The sequence below is a fragment of the Antennarius striatus genome, chromosome 22 (assembly GCF_040054535.1).
Source record: "Antennarius striatus isolate MH-2024 chromosome 22, ASM4005453v1, whole genome shotgun sequence".
NCBI classification, from domain to species: Eukaryota; Metazoa; Chordata; class Actinopteri; order Lophiiformes; family Antennariidae; genus Antennarius; species Antennarius striatus.
Genome location: NC_090797.1, coordinates 6,961,200 through 6,982,000, shown reverse-complemented (window position 1 = coordinate 6,982,000; position 20,801 = coordinate 6,961,200). Strand labels below are relative to the sequence as shown.

The window sequence follows — 20,801 nt, the reverse complement described above, 5'->3', positions numbered from 1 at the left end:
CTATTTACTAGCTGTTTTTTTTACTTATGGTTTTAGTAAGAGGCACAACATTATCAATGAGTATAATCATATTACAACTCCACATTTTTGTGTTTTTAATTGATATTAAAAGGGAATAATTTGTGGAATGACATCATTATGCTTTGATTAAAGACTCGAACCATTTTGTTCAAGAGGGAGAAGGAGAAGTTTTTTTCTGGACGGTTTGCCCACATCCTACCATCATAAAATATATACAGTACATACATTATTCACATATCGGTGTGCAACAGTTTGTTTTTTTCCCAAGAAACATTTGAAGAAAGAAGAAAGAACAAGATCACACTGCATTTTGTGAATGTTTTACAGTGTAGTTCATTTATGACATATTTCTAATCAAACTATTTACAGATCCGTCAGGTTTCTGGTGTGTGTGTGTGTGTGTGTGTGTGTGTGTGTGTGTGTGTGTGTGTGTGTGTGTGTGTGTGTGTGTGTCCCAATGACATTCGATGTTTTAAACTATGACGTCAGCAGATGACGTTCGCCTCGTTAAGCGTTCCGGGCGCGGTCACGTGGACACTCCGCCCATCAATCCGTCACAACTTGAGGAACTTCACTTCACATCATCATCATCATCATCATCATCATCATTCAAGCTCAGACGTATCGTCCTGACAAGTGAAGGTATTCAGTAAAACATTTATTTCATTAGATTACTAGATGACTACCAGTTGCCTGGGCTTTTATCGATCCTTTATTTGTCAATAAGGAAGTAGATTTTGTCAGAAGTCACACTAAATCAGTTTTTGCTCAAACTACTTGCTAAAAAACTAAAAATGGTTATATGTCCATGTATATCCAATATTATAAACAATACCATGCCTTAATACCACTATTACTACAATTACATGCTTACAACTACTGTAGGTTATCCCTCACAAATTAAAGGTAAATAAAAATTATTTCAGTTGTAACTTTTATCTTAACGTGAGGTTACTATTTGTAGTTGTTATATGGTAAAAATTAGATGAAATTAGACACTACTTTTTGGTATGTACATTTCCACTGTGTTACAAGTGACTTTTTAAAAATAATTCCCCTTGATAGTGTTGTTGTCCTGCTTATTAAGCTTTAAAGTGTTTTTACTGCAGCGACAGATCCTCGGTGTCTGCGCTTTATAATGGGGAAATGGAGCTTCTTGTTAAAAATAACTTCCTTTTTGAAACTTTAGAAAATGGTGGTCAGGGCGTTTGTTTGTGCAGAAGTTTATACAGTCTTCATACCGGAGAATTGATGAATGTCATTTCATTAATATCACAGAATCTGTCGTTAATCAGAGTTGAGCAACGTCTCAGGATGTGGAAGTCAACTGTAGGCCACAATGTCCAGATGAAGGTTTCTGCAGACGGGGACGACTGGGAGACAGATCCTGACTTTGAGGTACTCTACGCTTCCTGGTGTGTGTTCCACTAGGTTGGAAGATGTGTGTGTTGGTGCAGACACTTTTCAGGTTGTCACCTTGTGTTTCAGAACGATGTGTCAGAGCAGGAGCAGAGGTGGGGAGCGAAGACGGTCGAAGGCTCAGGACGTAAAGAATACATTGAGTAAGAAATGCAAACCCCTTCATGAGTGCGGCTGCTGTAGCAACAGGAAGAGGAAGTGAGAGCAGGGTGCAGCAGTCAGTTTCTCCTAAAATGGATAATTTATTATGATGACATGTTGACAGCGAGATTTAAACTGATGTCAACATGGTGAGGCCACACAATCAGACTTTAACACTGAACATCTGTGCTCGTGCACAGATTGCGGTACAGAACTGTTCCTCTTTGTACAAAGTCACACTGCAAAATCTCTTGATTTAGTATTTATATCATATTCTCCAGTTGTCTACTTAATGTCTGCTAACACCTGGTAGGTATTAGTGAAATAATCTATTTTTAAGACATTATGAACTTTACAACTCTCTTACTTTATGACTCTTATGACATAGAGTTATTAGAAAATGTTTGGTCTACAAGCATCTGTTTAAATTTCCATCAGCTATATTTGTGAATGTTTATAATGTATGTATATTTTATATAAATGTGAAAATATGTATCCTATAATACCTTAGTATTAAATTAGAGTAATGACAACCGTTGTTTTACACTATTATATTAGTGGGGTAAAAACTGCAATGTAAATGAATATTTGATGTATTACAACATCTAAATTTTTATTGATTTTTGCTACACTCCTATCATAATTTCAGTACTGTTAACAGATAATGAAGGACAATTGATATATTGAGTTATATAGTTTTAAAGTGCACACATTAAAGTATTTATTATTGTTTGTACGTGCTATATATAATGTAGTGAAATTAGAATATGGTGAGCCATTTGAATGAAAATTTAAATATACATAAACTACAAGTAATAAAAATGTATAAATGACATGTATACCATTTAACGCTTAATACCAGTGTAATGTAACTGACCCCTGGATTTCTTGCCAGTGTAACTGAGCTCATAAACAAGGTCACTGTGGAGCACAAACAAGTCACGATGAAGGATTACACCCCCAAAGCATCTTACGGGTACGGAGGGAAGTTCGGAGTGGAGAAGGATCGAGTGGACAAGGTTTGCAAATTTGTCTTTTTGACACTAAATCAAGAAGATAAGCTTTTCTTATTGACTCTCAAATTTGTAACTTGAATTTTCACTGTCCAGGTGGCTTTGGGGCATGACTATGTGGCCCAAGTCGAGCAGCACTCGTCCCAGAAAGATGCATCAAAAGGATTTGGTGGGAAATTTGGTGTTCAGAGAGACCGTGTTGACAAGGTGGGATATGTTTTGTCTTAGCTACTTGTACCGTTAATTCTTTAATTCCTCCTGAGGACTAATCATTACCACATTTCTACAGCTAAGATTTGTTAATGTCTGTCATGGATGTTCATCTTTACTTAAACTTGTTTGGGAGCTACTCATGGTCCACGACATAACTACAGAGATAACATTTCAAAACCAGAACATTCTTGATGTAATTTTTAAATAAATAATGTCATTTATTTAAAAGTGTTATTTTAATGATGAATAATTTTAATGATTTAATGATTAAAATGATTTCTGCTCAATTTCAATTGTGGAAAATCTCAGCAGCCACACAATTTTTGAGATTTTTAGCTAAATTGTAAGATCTAAGTGCTTTTTAACATTTTAACGCAAATGGTTGTCATGGATCATAGAAAAGAGATGTAAGATGTATAATAAATGTACCTGTCCTGTCTTCAGTCTGCGGTGGGCTTTGACTACAAGGAAGATATGAAGCAACATGCGTCACAGAAAGGTCATTCAGTTATCAGGCTTCAAACGGTTCTTCTTATATATTTATATATAAGACATGTTTTGAATTCCATATTTTCCTTACAACCATTATGTCTTCAGATTACTCAAAGGGATTTGGTGGAAAGTATGGCGTAGAGAAGGAGAAGGTGGACAAAGTTGCTGTGGGCTACGACTATAAAGGAGACACAGAGAAGCACCAGTCACAGACAGGTAGTTTGTCGCTGGAACGATAATCAGCTGTGGCATCTTTTTATAAATGCATTCTTTGTATTCTTAATTTCCCTTTGGGGATCACAACAGTATATAAATTTAAAAAAAATTAAAATTAAATGACTCATTCTGAATTCCTGTTCAATTCACATCCAGATTATTCAAAGGGCTTTGGAGGGACGTATGGTGTTGAGAGGGAGAAGGTGGATAAAGTTGCTTTGGGCTACGATTATAAGGGTGAGACTGAGAAACATCAGTCACAGAAAGGTGAGGAAACACTCACGTATACATCACACAATGTGCACATGTAAAACATTCACTTACAATAGAATACCAGACTGATCTGGTTCATTCCTGTTTAGATTATTCAGCAGGTTTCGGAGGCCGTTATGGAGTTCAGACAGACCGTATGGACAAGGTCAGTTCTAGACCTGCAGCTGCTCATTATTTTAATTGTGGGTTAATCTGAAAAAGCAAAATAATTACATTTGGTTATTTTCTGTTTGTCTAATTAAGTAACCATTCCTGCTCAAATCAGTCCAGACAGTAAGAATAGGATGAATATTAATGTTTAATACAGTATTTCAATTCCAGTGTGCAGTGGGCTTCTCAGATATGGATTCTCCCAGCTCTGCTTATGAAAAGACACAACCATTCGAGACCTGTAAGTTAATTTTTTTAGTGATCTTAATCAATTTATTTTCCTGATTCACTGATTCGCTGTGGCGACCCCTGACGGGAAAAGCCGAAAGGAAAAGAAGAATCAATTTATTTTCCTATTTCCAAACCTATTTTCTATTCATGCTGATGTATTTTAAACTGTTTGTGTTAAACAGCAAGTGAAGGTGCAGGAAACCTGAAGGCACGATTTGAGAACATGGCAAAGGCTGCAGATGAAGAGAACAGGAAGAAAACAGAAGAGGAGAAAGTGAGGAGACAAGTAAGAGAGAAGAGAGAACGAGAGGTCGCCAAACTCAGACAAGAGGTACGGTGAACGGGACGGGAGTTCAAAATGAACACTATAGTATGTACAATAATGATTTTGTGTTTTCTGTAGGAGGAGAGCAGGAGAGAGAAGGAAACCCCTCTTCCTGTTCCAGATGTGACTCCAGAACACCCCACGCAGCCAACAGAATTCCACAAACATATCGAAGAAATACCTGAGCCCGAACCAGAGCCAGAGGTTAGACACCAATGCGGACAAGTATCAGATTCACCAAATAACCATAATGTAGTCATCAGTTTAAAGTTAAGGCTTGGATATATCCTAGGTTTTGATTTTGTCCATATATTCCATGAATGAAAAACAAGGAGAAAAAAGCAGCAATATTTCACACTATCAATTATCTCTGTATATCCTATATGTATAATCTCACAAATTGATAGCATTAATACAAACACGGAGGATTTCAAGCTAAAACATAATAAAATCCACTCAACTAATGCAGTGGCCACCCTGAAGAGGCACACACTGCGATTAAGTCTTGAATCTTCTCAGATCATTATGGCCATGATTTCAGGAGAACTCAATGTATGAAGAGCCTCCAGCTTTACCTCCTCGCTGTGATGATTTCCTTGAACTTGATGATCCCCAACTACCTGAACGGCAACTAAATTTGGATGATGAGGAGGTGGAAGGAGACTACGAGGAACTCGCTGAACTGTCTCCTCCTTCACCAGCTGGTCTGTCTATCAGTGACAATATCAAACCTGTCACCAGTGAAACACTCTAATTCTTCTCTTTTACAACTGCAGATCACGATTATGAAGACGTGACGTGTGACCAGAGGGCAGTAGCAATATATGACTTTGAAGGAGGTATGGCGCTCCTCAAGTTCTTAATCGTCTGACATGTTAATCATCCCTCAACATTTGTGAAGATAAATTCTTTCATCTTTTCCCCACAGAGGCTGATGATGAAATCTCCTTCAATCCAGAGGACATTATAACCAACATAGAGATGGTTGATGAGGGCTGGTGGAAGGGACAGTGTCACGGGCGAATTGGTCTTTTCCCAGCAGCTTATGTTCAGCTTCTCAAGTGAGCGACATAAGATCATTAATAGTTACTGATTAGTGTGGATTTTGTATATGATAATGGTGTCATTACATCTCTAGAGTTACCTATTTTGTCAGTTTTCTTATTCTGCCATCTACTGAATTTAGTTTTATGACAGGTGTTCCGACAAAGTCAAATGTTCTATTATACAATGTTAATTAATGTGAAATGAATGCATGTTCCTTCAAAGAGCAATGAGGCTGTTCGGTCACGATGTATGAATGTGATGCCAGAAATTTTTTTTCCATAGTCCTGCTAAGAAGGTTGACTCAGAAAAATCCCTTCCACGGCAGGTGTACAGTAACTATTTTTACCATTGTATTTATAAATTGTAGCTAAATTCTCCCAATCTGATCACTAATTTCCATACTTTTTATTGTATATCTTGTCTGAGTATCTTAGGAAATGTGACCACAAACATTATTAGGAAGGAGTTACATCATCTATCTGCAATGAATTGAGCAAATAAAATATTTTACCACTTCCTATTGTTTGGATGCAAATTTTTATTTGCCGATTTCTAACAAATGTCACAGTGACGTATGGGTCAGTTATCAACCGCTGTTGAAATCATGTCTAACTTGTCCTACTTGTATTCTGCCCTTCAAATAAATGATTTGAGACAAAGTTTGAACAAAATTGAGGGAAAAATATAAAATCCTGTATTTACAAGAGAAAAATATTTAATTTATAAGAGATGATCAGACTTATACATCAAGAATGGCTTATGCAGCCTCATCTGATATATAGTCAAATGAAATTACACTGACAGTATCAAGAGAAAGAAATAGGGAATGGCTTGCAACAAATATGTGTGCTGTTCCATGAGAACAAATTTTCTTGCAGTGAACTGAACCATAAATCTTGTAATCCAGTGAACAGCAGAAATTCCAGAATATTTAGTGATCTGATTTTTCTGCATTAAAAGTCATTAAGGCAAAACTGGAGGTCTTCCCTCTGCTTTACCAGGCGATCCCCTTCTTCTTCTTGGCCTGGCCAGTTTTCTTTGCCATTCGTTTGCTTTTCAGTTTCTTGGCCTGCCGCTGATTCATCCACACAGGGTACTGACCGTTGTCATCCAACATAGATTTCTTGTTGCGTTTTGAGTCCATGTCCATCTTCCCCTCTGTAACATCTGTAGGACAAAGATGAATAAACAAATAAGATGAATAAAACATTTTTTCAAAAATAAAAACAGTAAAATTGATAGTTATACTATTAACTGCACTCCCAATAAACAACTGATATGAATATCGACATGTAACCAGTGATAAACATAACTAAAACTGGCAGACACCTCACGATTCAAATGACAATCAAAGTTGTTCCACATCAATCATGTTGTAATCATGCCTCACTGACCTTCACTCTCTACCTCCACCATATCTACTTCTGTCTGCTTCTTGATCTTGTCCGCTGTCACCACGGTGACGATCTCCTCCATATCACCCATGACAGTGTCTGCTTTCTTATCTCGACTCAGCGCTTGTTTCAGACGAGCCAGCTCCTTGGGGGCGTTTTTCTTCCTCTTCTCGGCACGCATCTTCCTCTTCCATTTGCTCCGGAGGCTTTTTGCCATTTTATAGATGCTCTGAAAAACAATATAGATCTTACATTCGCATTATTTTCTAATACTCGGTACGTTCATTTGCACAAGTTATTAGAATTTAATTCCATATTTTACTTATGATTATCCCACTTTCGTACTAAATGGACGGAATGTATGCTTTAAAAAGTTGCATGATTATATGTTAGCCGATACAGTATTAATCCAATTGTCATTTTTCGTTCACTGTGGTTGCTTGATTGGTATAAGGTTCAAACGCACAACTTTTATCTGTTAATACATAAATCAGATAATCCAGCTTACACCACTAGTTCATGGTAGTTACATTACACAAATGATTTCATTACGGTAACTGAAATAAAAAAAACTCTGACTCTAATCTATCTTTATATCGATTACGTAAACAGCTAGCTTAGCTGCTACTATTCGTCAATTCGCATCAAGGTAAGTATTAAATTTATCAACACACTAAACATATACAGTGATATTTCTACAAACAAAAAAACGATCAGTAACTTACAACAAGTTAAATTAAACTGCTTCTATTCGATTCGCCGTAGACAGCAATAGACACACTTCACCCTGTCCACGTGTTTCCAAACTACGGAAATGACGTATAGAGAAGAAAGCGCAGCATGATTGGTTTAATTCGGATATTGTTAGAAGGTAATATCTGATTGGCTAACGACCTCAAATCCGGAAGTTTGAGAGATCGCGCATTGTAAATAAGAGAGAGAGAGCACTAAACAAATGAAGCATTCAGCTGAGTTTATATCATTATTCTGATATAATGTAAGCGCGTGGAAGTGACCGCTTGGCAGTAGTTTGATTTTTGTTTCAGTGTTTTAACGACAGACATGAACGACTATTCAACTAACATGGTTCCTGTTGGCGATTTAGACTCAGTTTGCAGCCGTCAGCAGGAGATGTCCTGCTTGTTGGAAACTGCTGCAGAACAAATGATGGTCCACAAAGACTTCGAGGCAGTCTTTGATACCTGTGAAAGAGGCCTGGAGAGTCTCTCCAATATGGAGCAGGAGGAGTGCAGGTGAGATTCTAAACACAACACATAGACGTTCCCTGTTGTCTCATTGTGTGATGTCACCTTGTGTTTCTGTATTGTGTCTCCGCAGATGTGGTGAGATGAAGGCTGGGTTCTGTATTTTAGGGATACAAGCTTTGGCTGAGTTGAATCAGTGGCATGATGTCCTCTCCTGGGTCGTGCAGCAGTATGAACACCAGGAGAAAATACCACCTAAAATAATGCAAATGTGGTGAGTAGAGTTCATTTGTTTTTGGTGATTAATGTATTCGCTGATAAAGAGAACATCTACAACATCCAGCTGTAAGATGTGAAGTTTGGCTGATGTTCTTTATTAAGAAGTGTATTATGGTATTGCTTTAATTTTAAAACCAAATAATAACAACAGCCTTGAGACTAAATTATACAGGACACAGTAACACATGCATATTAAAAAGGATTAATACATCAGGCCTGTGCAAAAGCAGATGATTTTGTTTTTTATATTCTATTTTTTATTCCATTTATTCATTTAACATTTTTTTACTCTTGCACTGACAAAAATTGACCTAATTTTGCTTTATGTGCAACAATGACAAATAAAGGCATTCCATTACAGAAGTAATCTATTTTTGAATTAATATTTGATATTTCATCCTTTTTTGTTTGCAGCATACTTCTTTACTCTAAAGTGGGAGAACCAGCATTGATGCAGGAAGCTGCCAGACGTTGGTTACACTGTGCATCCAACAGCACAATGACGGGATTTGGGACGGTGGCGGAGCTGTACCTGCTGCTTGTCCTTATTCCTCTTGGACACAGAGATGAGGCTCGAGAGCTGATTGTTGGAGAGGTTGGAAGAGGAGCATTCACAGAAGACCAGAGGAAGACAGCATTGGATGTTGTGGAAGAAAAAGAGCAAGAGACTGCAGAACCAACTCCAAAAGCCACACTCAGTCCAGATTCTCAATCTACCATACACGTCTCAACTCTAGGTCTCACATTTTAGTTTGGTGCTTGTAACATGTGTTATACTAAAATGATCTAAGTACTAATAATTCTGCAGAAATCTTTTTTTTAATACCGTTTGTGTTTTACAGGAGCTGTAATTCATAAGCTTGAAGCTGTTCTCAAGTGTTTCTACAGAAAGCTGTTGTTGACCAGCTCTGGCTCATTCTCACTGCAGAAAGGCTTTCTGGCTGCTGTCCTTCTCTACCTGCTTTTTTTACGATTCGATCCAGGTTGGATTAAATGCTATCTTTATTAAAATTTCATCATAAGGATTTTTCAGTCATAAATGGTTACATATAAGTAAATGATCCTATCCTTTTCTTTGCAGCACTTCCGTCCGCATTCATATGGATTTCCAAACTTCTTCAGCTACTCAAAACAATGTGGAGCACCATGTTTGCACCGTACTATCAGGCTCTCACTCACAACAAAGGACTGTAGAGGATGAAAAATAATACATCCAACAAAGACTCTGTGAATATTGTCAGTCATCCAGATCCTGGTAGATCTTTGTGTTGAATAAAGTCAACTAGACTTGTAGGAAATATTGAAGACTCTCTGCCTCTTATCAAAGAACTGAACAAGCCTTGTGGATGAGAGGCAAACATCCTCAAGCTTTTCCTACGAGAATGGTTGACTTTATTCAACACAGAGGTAATGTTTTATTGTCATTTGTTTGTGTTTCAGCTATTTATCAGAATATCTCTCAAATTTAAATTGCCTAGAGGTTACAGTAAAAATGAAGAAATGAAGTTATGATTTTGAGATGGATTTGATTAAAGGTGTGGATCTGGGAATTATTTCTTATGCCTTGGTGGAAGCGATGCTTTGACCAAATGCCATTCTAGTTAAACCAGTTTACAAATCGGTAATACTGTATTCCCAACTTGCATTAAAAACACTAACCCAGCAGTGAAGATAGTAGAACAGAAGAGATACTGGAAGTTTGTTTTGTAGTTTTTTTCTTCAATATAATGCTGCCACCAAGTAGAGACACTAAACAGTACTAACAGTAATTGTATTTTATTAAAGAAAAAATATCTAAAGTAAGCAAATACTGTAACTATATGAGGAATCATTAAAAATCATATTGTAGTTAATGGATAAATGAAAATGTGCTGTTAAAAATACACTGGAGTGTCATATAAGCAGAGGACCGGTCACACAGCTTGTGACGCCTCACTGATACTGTTGTCTGTAAGAGTTTGTTAATAAAACAATCAAAATTAGAAAAAGATGGAATTATCAAAGTAGAGGAAAGAGTTTAATTGTGCTCCCTTTTTGCTAGAATAACTCGGACTGGTGCACAACTGGAAAATTATGAAAGGAACGTTTTCTCAGCCTATAAAGGAATTCGTATTTTTATAGCATTAACAGTTGATCAGAGCTCTTGGATAAATGTTTTAACATTATTTAACGTGACACCATGTGGGATAAAGAGAGTTTAAAAACGACATTGGAGGCTGATGAACCGGATTGGACGGAGCTGTTCCACGTGTGTTCACACAGGAGTCTGTAAGTTTCGATTCGCTCCGACAGAAGCTGCAAAACGAAAGTGAGCGAACGGCTGTGGTGGGGGTGGGCCGGACCGTCTGACGGGGGGGGGTCGCTCTGCGCAATCAATGTGGATTTAATAAAATAAAACAAAAACACGTTTGGTTTTTATGTGAGTGGAGCGTCACTCAGAGTTTAAAGTGTGACTGATGGCTGCGCGCTGCTGGATCCGAACCAGCTTCCCGTGGAGGGATCGATTTGGTGAGTTTATCGATCACATCGATCACATGGTTTACCGAGTGTGATCAGTGCAAATCAAGTAACTGATCACTTTTAATCAAGTTAATGCTTGACTATCAGACATTCTTCAACGTTATAAGATATGACGTCACTCGACATTTTTTGCTGAATTTCACCGGAAATTATGATAATACTGAAAAAATGCGTAATAATATTTGGAGTTGGTATTTTTGAACGCGCAGTTTAGCGTAGATTCAACTAAAACTCCCACCACATGTAAATCGGAATCGACATGGGGTAGTCTGAACACTATCTGGATCCAGTTCGACTCAGATAAATAAGACTGGAGTTGTGTTCGAATTATGTTTACATTTTCTTTCTCTTCATTGGTTTTGAAACTCTTGATAGTTTACTGTTATTTTTTTTCCAAATTAATCATTTTAATGTAAGAACATGTTGACCTTTCATTTTCATTTTTTTAAAAAATGTTTTAGCATTAATATAGTAGACAGATGAGGTAACTGTTGGAACATAAGGATGGAAAAGAGTTATTTTAATGTGTTCTGCTAGTGTGCACAGGAATTAGAGGCCTCACCAACTACTGTCTGTCCTGCTGCGTGAACACTTTACTGCAGGCCTTCTCAGCTACTGGGGAGCTGGCTGACCTGCTAAACAAGTAAGAGCATTCATTGTCCAGTCAATATGATTTGGTGGCATCTATATCTATAGAAGTGTATCGTTATGAACGGGCTCTGGAGAAAAAAATAACACAACTCGAGGTAGTAAAAATTGGTTCTTCATTATCCTTCGTTGTGTTCATTAATCTTGGGTAGTGAGAATGTTGGTCACGAAAAAGACTGGAAATAGATGAACAGTTCTTTGAAGTTTTATTACAGAAATTTCTGGGCACAGAAGTCTGACAGGTGAACAATCCAAGCTTAAGTGCAAAGAATCATAATACACAATATTTATTTCCATTCTTAGTAGGTGTCAACTAAAGATGGTTTAACATGCACATTATTAAAAAGTGGTGATTTAGAGTGGTGAGTTATCATATATGTACATCAGTAGTCAGATGAGCAATTTCACACATGGCATTTTGCTCTGGAGGATAGAAAACACACCAACTTTTCACACAGCCCTGAAGAAAATCAAGGTTTATGTCACGTTGAGGCCAAAAAAAAAAAAAAAAAAAGGAATTAAATTGCTGAGCAATGGAAATGAAGTCTGTTTTATGATATTTATTGTCAACATCTGCTCATCAATAAGGTGGGAAACATCTGGTTTGAGGCTGGAGCGTCACAGCGTTCCACTGCAGCTGAAGAAAGTTCTAGCGGCCATGGAGACAGACCTTCCTCAGCCTGCTCCCCATCACGACTTCCTCCATTGTCTGGACGGAAACTTAATTCGACGTGAGGAGAAACAAATTTAAAAATTTGTTATATATTGATGTGGTTTAAGTCTATTTCTGACAGCTACTCTGTTCTTTTACAGTTCATGTCCAGCACGATGCTGATGAGGTGTTCCTCTCCATCCTGAACTTCATTCAGCAGCAGATGGATGACAAAACTCTGGTGCATTGTTTTGTCATTAATAGTTTTTATATTTTACTTTTAAGTATTTTTCTTACACTTGTCTCTCTAACAGGCTCTTGAAATCCAGGATCTGTACAAGATTTCTGTTGAGACACAACTGCAGTGTTTGTCCTGTAACTCCATCCAGACTCAGACCAGCTACCTTCTCAACTTGCCACTACACATAAAAGAAAGTCGCAATTCCCTGGTGAGATGTAATTTTTATTACGTCATAGTTGATTGTTTTTTGGTTTATTTCAGGCACATTTGAACCGAGAATTGTTACATCCTATTGTGTTTTTCTGCTATTAAACCGGCTACTGTGTGTCCACATCAGAAAAAACCTCTTTAGTACCAGGGGGATCCAAATGTGAAATGTGGACAAAACATTTCTTGTTCCGAGTTATTCTGTTGAAAAAGTAAATTGTCCTTTTATAACATCATATCGAGTTTAATTCTGACTGAAAAGTCAGATATCAGAACTCCGAGAATAATCTACAATTCTTAAAAACCAAGGTAACATGCAGATTACATTTACACCTAAGCTTATTTCTTTCTATTTTTGGATTGTTTTTGTCGGAATTTCCATCAAAGTTGAAAAAAAGATAAGGGTCAGGTCCTAATTAGATCAAGAGAAGTTTCCAGACATTTAAAAAACTTTCCTTATCATCACGTAGGAGGCCAGGGGTCAGGCTACCTCACAAACATGTTCAATTGTTGAAGCTTTCCAGTGTATGCATTTTCAGAATTCGATTCCAGTTAATACATGAATTCTTCTTTTCCAGATATGTTATGTGTTTGTAAGGTCATGGGAACTTTGATCAGATGTGGACTGGCCATCAGAAACATTGAGATTGACCTAAAAGATGTGTTTCAGCCAGTAAACAATATTTAAACAACGTGCCTGGTCTGCTGCATATGGCGCGAATGCACTGATCAATTAGAACTGATACAACCTTGAATCATAATCTGTGTCCACCCATGACCTTGATAGTAAACACCAAATCACCTATTCTATGGATACTTTTTCAAGATGTTTCTGAGACACACATATTTACAAATTTGTATTTATAAGACAGTATTGTGGATATAATGTATGTAGGTGTTGACATCCTGAAGGTATGATGCCTTATGATCATAGCTGGTGTCAGTGCAAGAATAAATTGCTCCAGAACATGACCCTAATTTTGATTTTATTGCCTTTTCTAGATGCGCATTAACCAAGATGTTAGCTAATATTAGACATTCTGCTAAGTCTGTTTTGTATCCTGTTGAATGAACCAGGCAATACTCCTTTCCTGATTTTTGTCTTAATTTTAAGTCAACGTAACTGGCTACCAGATATACTGTACATTGACCTTCAATATCTTTGTGTCCAAGCGAGCAATTTAATTTCCTAAACTGACAAATTATTAGTTTAAACCTATATTTAAACCTATATTTAAACTAACAAGTATTCTTTGTATGAACATTTTTAGGAAGGCTGCATGACCTCCTTCTTTGAGCATCAAGTGTTACGTGACAGAAACTGTTGCTTTTGTCCAAAATGTGAGGCGAAAACTCCCTCCAAACAGGTGAGGTTTGTCTTAACATTCTTCCTGGAAAATATGGCCCGAGATATTCAAACATCCTTGTACTTTATTAGGGGGTCAAACTTCTCTCCCTGCCTCAAATCTTGTGCCTGAACCTGAAAAGGTTTAGAAATAGCTATGGCGGAACCCGGAAACTTGACTGCATGGTTACCTTTCCGGAAACATTTGACTTCTCAGAAACAGTCAAAGAAGCATTCTCTTCAGACTTTGCCCAGGTACCTTATTTTGCTTGTAAATTGTCCAGACTTTATTTTTCATGCATTTACCATTTGATCTATTTTTGCAGAATGACTGCATGTACACTTTGTATGCAGTGATAGTGCACTCTGGTTACGCAATGTGTGGGCATTATACTGCTTATGTTCGCCACAAGACGAGTCAGTGCTGGTACTATGCAGATGACAGCCACGTGAGCAAGGTAATCGGACAAGATGTGTTTTAAATAGAATTCCTGTCTGCTTTGTAATTGTGCAAAAATATAGAAAATATTTGGATTTGAACACAAGTGCCAATTCAGATCCCCATTTTGAAGTCTTTAGATGTTGAGAGTAAATGCAATTTACTACCCTTAGTTTTTAAATATATAGAACACAGAATTGGATTTTGTAATTTATAGCAGTTTATATTTTATCTGGAATGTCTGAAACCATGTGTTAGGTTTTCTCCAGCAAACCAAGTGGTGAATGGAAATCATGATTTAGAGCTCTCCTTCTGAAAGACAGATTTTTGCACAATTATGTACAGTAATTAAGTTTAATTGAGAATTTCTGATTAATGTGGTCTAATTCTGTTTAAACACACAGACCTCCTGGGAAGAAGTGAAGAAAACATATGGAGGATATTATGGGTAAATTACTTTTTATTTCTGCTCTTGGGTTTAGAGTCCTCCTTTAGGAAGAGCTTAAATGATTGCTGCAAGTCTAATATAGCGGTACAATTTATGCAATTTCCTCCGGGATTAATAAAGTATCTATCTATCTATATCATGAAGCTACTTCCAGCCAGTTAGTGCATCCTATCATTGAAACAGCACAGAAAAATTGAGTGCATTTCAAAAGTTTAAGAAACACTTAAGGGCAGAATCAATTTGAGATCTTAAGCACAATCTTTTGTCTCATTCTTGGTGAAGAAAACAGATTAAATGTGTTTTTACTGTAAAGTCTTTCAAAATGTTTTAAGTCTTTATCTTTAATTTAATTTAATTTTAATTTAATTTTAATTTTTTTAATTTTTAATTTAATATACTGGTTTGATCCCCGGAGGGAAATTAAGAAAGCACACTCTAGCTACTGATTACAAACGCATGCATACATATTTGTGAGTACAGGCCCCTGTATCACACACACACACAAAGGGGCCTGTAGGCATGCAGGGGAGGTAGAGTGGCAGGCAGCTCCTTCTTGGTGCGCCTCAAATGAGCAATTTGTAAAGGGGACGGCACCTTGCTCAAGGGTGCCTCGGCAGTGCTCCGGAGATGAGCTGACACCTCCCACTGTTAGCTCACCTCCGGGTATTTTTGGGGGGGCGGGAGCGGGAATCGAACCGCCGATCTTAAATCATAGGACGACCTGCTCTACCGCCCGCTTTACCACTGAGCCACTGCCGCCCCCTTATCAGAGGACATTCATCTGCCATGTTGTTTCATTCACTGTTTTACTCCTGTTAATTGTACTGGAATGCTGCTTATGCCTCTTGTCTTCCTTTCCTTATCTAACTCCATGCTTTTATTGTGTACTTTTATAGAGAAACAGCATACATGTTAATGTACAGAAGATGCTCAAAAGAGGAGGAGAAACAACAACCGGTGTTTTCTGGCTGAGTGATCACATGGATAAAATCATAGGAATAGAAGCAATTGTTTCCTTTAAAACATGCAATATTTGATTTTAAAATATATAGAATGGTTTCATTTTGAACTTTATTTCTGATGTCAAAAAGGTCTTTCAGATTGTAATTTCAGTAAAACGCCAGTAGGTGGCAACAGGAACCTAAAATGGTATGGAGTGTTCCATCTCAGACCACACACAATGCAAACACACCACTCAGTGGTGAGTTTGGTTTGAAGAGAATGCTTAGCTTAGACATTCACTGTTTGGGGTGGGGGGGGTGGAAGGGGGGTATCTGTCATAGGAATCAGTGCTTCTTTTCTGACACTGCTGCATAATATATCAGCCACCTGTGTCTAAGTCATATTTTCCTCATTTAGGCTGCCATAAAAAAAAAAAATTGATTTTAATTGTGATTTTATGCTTTTCATTTTCTCATTACCTGCAGCGTTCTATACCGGAATTACAAATCCATTTGGTGTGGCACAAAATTTCAAAATCAATGAGGGTGCTGAAAGTTGCCTGTTTTTATGCATTTATTTTGATAATGCATTGAGGGAAACAACTTTACAGTCACATTCTCATACTTAATGCTTGATATGGACTGTCAGCAGTGCCTCTAAAGTTCTCACTAGCTTTGCCAAGAGTCAGGGGACTGTGTGAAATGGTGCCTATGTGCTGCAGAGCCCTGACAGAATGGAACATGTCTGCGCAGTCCCACAGGCAGCAGGCTTCATGTTTAGTCATCTTGCTGCCTTGTAGCGCAGGCGCAGCTTTCCAAATAGGGGGTATCTTCCTCCTGCTCCGCATTCAAAGAAAACACCAGCACTTGATATGTATAGTATTATGTGTTAAGATTTGAGTCAGGGTCACAGGTGTGTTTTGGTGTGTCACGTTTATATCTAAGGATGGAATTGGATGCATGGTTTGAAAAATTCTTTACCTCTTCATCACTTTATGATAAAACATGACCTGAAATGAAAATTATGAATCAAACAATTAAACCAAATTTTTATTGAATCATTAAAACAGGGATGAGAACTCATGTGAGTTGGCTTGATTCGTTAACCAGAAGAAAACTACTGGGTTTCCGTAGGGACATTTAAGTGAATCAGTCCCATTTAGACTTTAGAAGTGTTCCATATGAGATATAAACACATTATATATCTATGTAACAACATTTATTGTTACATGTAAGATTTTACTTTGGGTACAAAAAAGACTGGAGTATTAAAAGTAAGAATTCAGCTTAACCTCTTACAGAATTTGATATTTTGTTATTAAATTGCAGTAGTGAAAGTTACCAATCATTCAATACTTTAATTACAATTTTGAGTTAATGTACTTTATCTTTAATTTATGTGCCTTTATGCTTTGTTTTGGGTTTATCGATTGTATAATATTTTATTCTCACTATTGACTTGAGTTATAGTGCTAGTAGTAGTGGTGACAAAGCATAGCAAAAAAAGAATGGATGAATGTAATCGTGTTGTGCTTGCTTTTACTTTACGTCAACTTATAAAACTGAACATTGTTTAATAAAGGCACATTTAGAATATTTATCCCTGAACTGGACTGTGATTGGGCTTTAATCTTCTTCCACAGATCTGATTCTTACCTTGGCAGGGTTTTAATGAATTACTCACATTGCATCATCATGTCTCAAATAGACAAGCAATCTATCCAGCGCAAACATGACATTGACTTCATTAAAAATTCAATACTGTAACAGAGGTATCACAGCCCGAGGTGGCGTGAATAAAGTCTGTCAGTATGTCTGCTGGTCTTCTTTTCGAGCATGTCATGCATATATGAGATGTTTGTTGTTTGAGGTCGAACTTTAGCTGTGTGTTGTCATGTTAGATCTTTATCTGTGTGATTTTGCTCATGGTCAGGTCTCAGCCACGGACATCTTCTGAGATGTTGGCGTTGCATATCTTTTCCTTGTTGGTAGTAGTGACACAATAAATAAGTGAAAATACAAATGAAGAGGATAGCCTGTACAGTTTGAACAGAGTCCCAGTAGGCGACAGCAGCCAGAATGATATTCTTCAGCCCTTGCAGTGTGGCAACACTTCAACTGTTTTCTTTGGAGAATATATTGAGGTTCATTTATGCTTTTTAGTCATTGTTGATTTGTGTTTACCAGTTACTAGGTGAGCGCACCACTGTGCTGCATTGAGGAGAAATGGAATTTGGCTATCTGAGAACCACTCTTAAATTTCCCCTTTTTGGTTTTGGTGTCAAGAATTTTGCAGGCTTAGATAAATGCCTGTGTCTGACTTTTTGCTAGTGACAGCCAGCCACTGTGAAAGTCTTCCAGCCCTCTGTCTAATGTTAAAAACCAGTGATGTCATTGGATTTCAAAGAATATCCCTGACGCTATTCTGCCTTATAAAGGCAAAGGCAACCTCTGTAGTAGACACAAAGTTTGGAATGTCTTTATTAGTAGCCCTAATATCAGTTTCCTGGTCAGGTCTCCATATGGGTATGGATGGTAATATCCATAACACCAGTGGCTATCTGATGCACATTGATATATGCTCCCCAAAGAATTATTCTGCTTGCTGATCTGCTGACTTTTCACTTGGCACAGTCATGTTAGACATTTTTGGCTGAAGTGAAATGCCTCAAGTTTGGGATGGTTTCTGATTAAATTTGGTTGAGACATTTATGTCTCATTTAAAATGAATTGCATTAACTTAGCTTATACTTGTCTTTTCATTGAAGGCCAGATCAAAATTTCATTTGTCCAAAACGTTGCCAAATACCTGCAGAACTGGTGATGTTATCATCAAACTCGTCGTTTTCTTGTGCAGATTAGCAAAGGTTGGCATGCTATCTAAGATGGAACACAATTCCTTACGAAGCGTGCGATCATGTATAGAAGGATCAATGCATTGATGTGTCTAAGCCTGTATGCAGCCGCTAGCAAGACTGAAGATTAGTTTAACTAGTGACATTTAGGAATAATGCCACTGACTCTACATAAAAACTGCAAATGCAAGGGAAACACAACCAAATATTTCACTGTTCATGTTATTAAGTGTGTTTATTTTTAATTTGATATGGCAGTCAGAGCACATACCAATGGCAACCCCTAAGATACGTCTGATGTTTTTTTCCATTGGGATCCGCCCATTATTCCCAGAAAAGAAAATATGAGAGAGAAAGTGACACAATCCTGTATCCTCAATCCTCATTTCTACCTAACAAAGCTGTGTTTAAATGTTGGGGGACAGTGTTATTTATCATTTACGGTTCATTTATGTAGACATTATGAATGCTGACTGGTCTCGCCTGAATGATCTTATTGCAGGAATGTGACAAGCTCTGTAGATCCTCCATCTTCTCTAATCCTAATTTAACATTGAATTTGTAGATGTTCCTTTGTGTGGCAGCCAAGCTCACACAACTGCCCCTTTATTATAATTAGGAAATTAGAAATTATATTTTTTTGCTCCCTGGGGGCCCAGCATACCCGTCTGGTGACCATGGTGAAGTCTGCTGGTGTTAAGCAAACAAGAAGTGAAGGAAAACATGCGCTGCATGGTTTACATTTTTCCTCATGTATGAAAAAAAAAGGCAAATCAAATAATGAAACACAGAAAAAGCATTGCATTTCTCCATAAAAAGACATTACAATTCAAATGACCTACATCCAGAATTAAACTGCAATAAAAGCCAAATTGGAAGGTTTGTGTGTGTGATGTAATTCGATTTGTGATCTCCAACACTCGCCTCTAATTTCAAAATGGCTGCTCTCAGCCTATTAATGCCACAATCCATTGTGCTTAAAACTTGAAATAAACCAATGTAGAAAAGTGTAATGGAACTGTCATTTGATTTAGAATCTTGAGTTTAATCTCAACTGATGTCACAGTAGTTCACGTCATAGGTGAAGAAAATACTGTAAGTGAGTATAGTAAGTGAGACGGGATCTTGGGCAAATAAAGAGCCACTAAATATGGAAGAAGTAACATTTAAAAGGGCAGTAAACTCGTTTTAAAGTAAAATATATTTTGTTTATCATTACGAAAAAGTAAAAATACATTTTTTTCCAGATGTCTAGCATCATCTCTGGTGTCGGGAAACCTTAAAATCTGCACTGCAGCAGCACCGTCATGTGGGGACATGCGTCATCGGCGACACCCGTCGCTTCATCAGTCAGGGCAGCCATTACAGCACAATACGATCAATGAAGCGATACATCTTTATTTTAGATGATTTCTTGAGAAATAAGTGTGATACTGTTGGCTTGTTATGTTGTCGCTCGCCGTATATTTATATAATGGCGCTGATATGGATTCAACCTGATGTCTACGTTTGCATCACTTCCGCTGTGAGGGAGTGCGTCGTAACTTATGATATATTTTGTGACAATTGTGTTGATGGAGGCGAGACAGTGCTTTTGAGTGAGCTTTTGTTTGTAGATTCTGTGTTATTTCAGTCAATTTATGTTTGGAAGATGTCTGCTGTCATCATCTCCTATCATAAAAGGGTGCTTGTACGTTTATTCACATGTCGTAGTGTTGGATTGGGAATGACACTGTGAACATCCTGAATACTGTTGGTCATCTGTAGACTCACCTAAGCCATAGCTTGCAATGCAGGACATGGCAGTGAAGTTACGAGTGTTTTGTAGCTGTAGGTGCGAACACGTTCATCTGTGAATATACTGCGGTGATTTCACTGGAATTCAGACTATGAGCGGTCCTGTCGAGAAAGGAGCCTTATCTTTCCCTAGTGAGTTCATAAAATTTTCTCTCTGGTCGGAGAAAGGGAGTCTGGTCAACACGTTTGCCTCTCTTCACGTGTTCAAGTTGTCCTCCCCAAGATTCTTGGCAGTCTGATCATAATAAATAGAACATCTGCTGAATTTTCTAGGAAAAGAGATGTTTGA

At 37.5% G+C, this 20,801-nt stretch overlaps 4 protein-coding genes across 4 annotated transcripts; 3 read left to right on the top strand and 1 right to left on the bottom strand.

The window, feature by feature from the left end:
* The first annotated feature begins 537 nt into the window (after positions 1-537).
* hcls1 (hematopoietic cell-specific Lyn substrate 1) lies at positions 538-6,056 on the top strand. The gene is made up of 15 exons (XM_068307331.1): positions 538-663; positions 1,300-1,419; positions 1,510-1,583; positions 2,477-2,600; positions 2,691-2,801; positions 3,252-3,306; positions 3,405-3,515; positions 3,672-3,782; positions 3,878-3,933; positions 4,110-4,179; positions 4,352-4,500; positions 4,573-4,698; positions 5,036-5,198; positions 5,271-5,333; positions 5,423-6,056. Exons 2-15 carry the CDS (start codon positions 1,336-1,338, stop codon positions 5,557-5,559), a joined length of 1,434 nt encoding a protein of 477 aa, XP_068163432.1. The 5' UTR covers positions 538-663; positions 1,300-1,335; the 3' UTR covers positions 5,560-6,056.
* A 178-nt stretch (positions 6,057-6,234) lies between these two features.
* llph (LLP homolog, long-term synaptic facilitation factor) lies at positions 6,235-7,752 on the bottom strand. The gene is made up of 3 exons (XM_068307332.1): positions 7,661-7,752; positions 6,936-7,164; positions 6,235-6,708 (listed from the first exon to the last, which is right to left on the bottom strand). Exons 2-3 carry the CDS (start codon positions 7,150-7,152, stop codon positions 6,536-6,538), a joined length of 390 nt encoding a protein of 129 aa, XP_068163433.1. The 5' UTR covers positions 7,153-7,164; positions 7,661-7,752; the 3' UTR covers positions 6,235-6,535.
* Positions 7,753-7,850: 98 nt separating this feature from the next.
* On the top strand, positions 7,851-10,377 carry pex26 (peroxisomal biogenesis factor 26). Its single transcript, XM_068307217.1, has 5 exons — positions 7,851-8,188; positions 8,274-8,414; positions 8,834-9,156; positions 9,262-9,402; positions 9,501-10,377. The coding sequence occupies exons 1-5, from the start codon at positions 7,998-8,000 to the stop codon at positions 9,611-9,613; spliced, it is 909 nt and encodes a 302-aa protein (XP_068163318.1). The 5' UTR covers positions 7,851-7,997; the 3' UTR covers positions 9,614-10,377.
* Positions 10,378-10,712: 335 nt separating this feature from the next.
* On the top strand, positions 10,713-17,674 carry LOC137589566 (ubl carboxyl-terminal hydrolase 18-like). The gene is made up of 10 exons (XM_068307411.1): positions 10,713-10,927; positions 11,477-11,582; positions 12,176-12,318; positions 12,401-12,480; positions 12,554-12,688; positions 13,959-14,054; positions 14,126-14,287; positions 14,359-14,490; positions 14,876-14,919; positions 15,816-17,674. Exons 1-10 carry the CDS (start codon positions 10,876-10,878, stop codon positions 15,889-15,891), a joined length of 1,026 nt encoding a protein of 341 aa, XP_068163512.1. The 5' UTR covers positions 10,713-10,875; the 3' UTR covers positions 15,892-17,674.
* Positions 17,675-20,801: the final 3,127 nt, after the last annotated feature.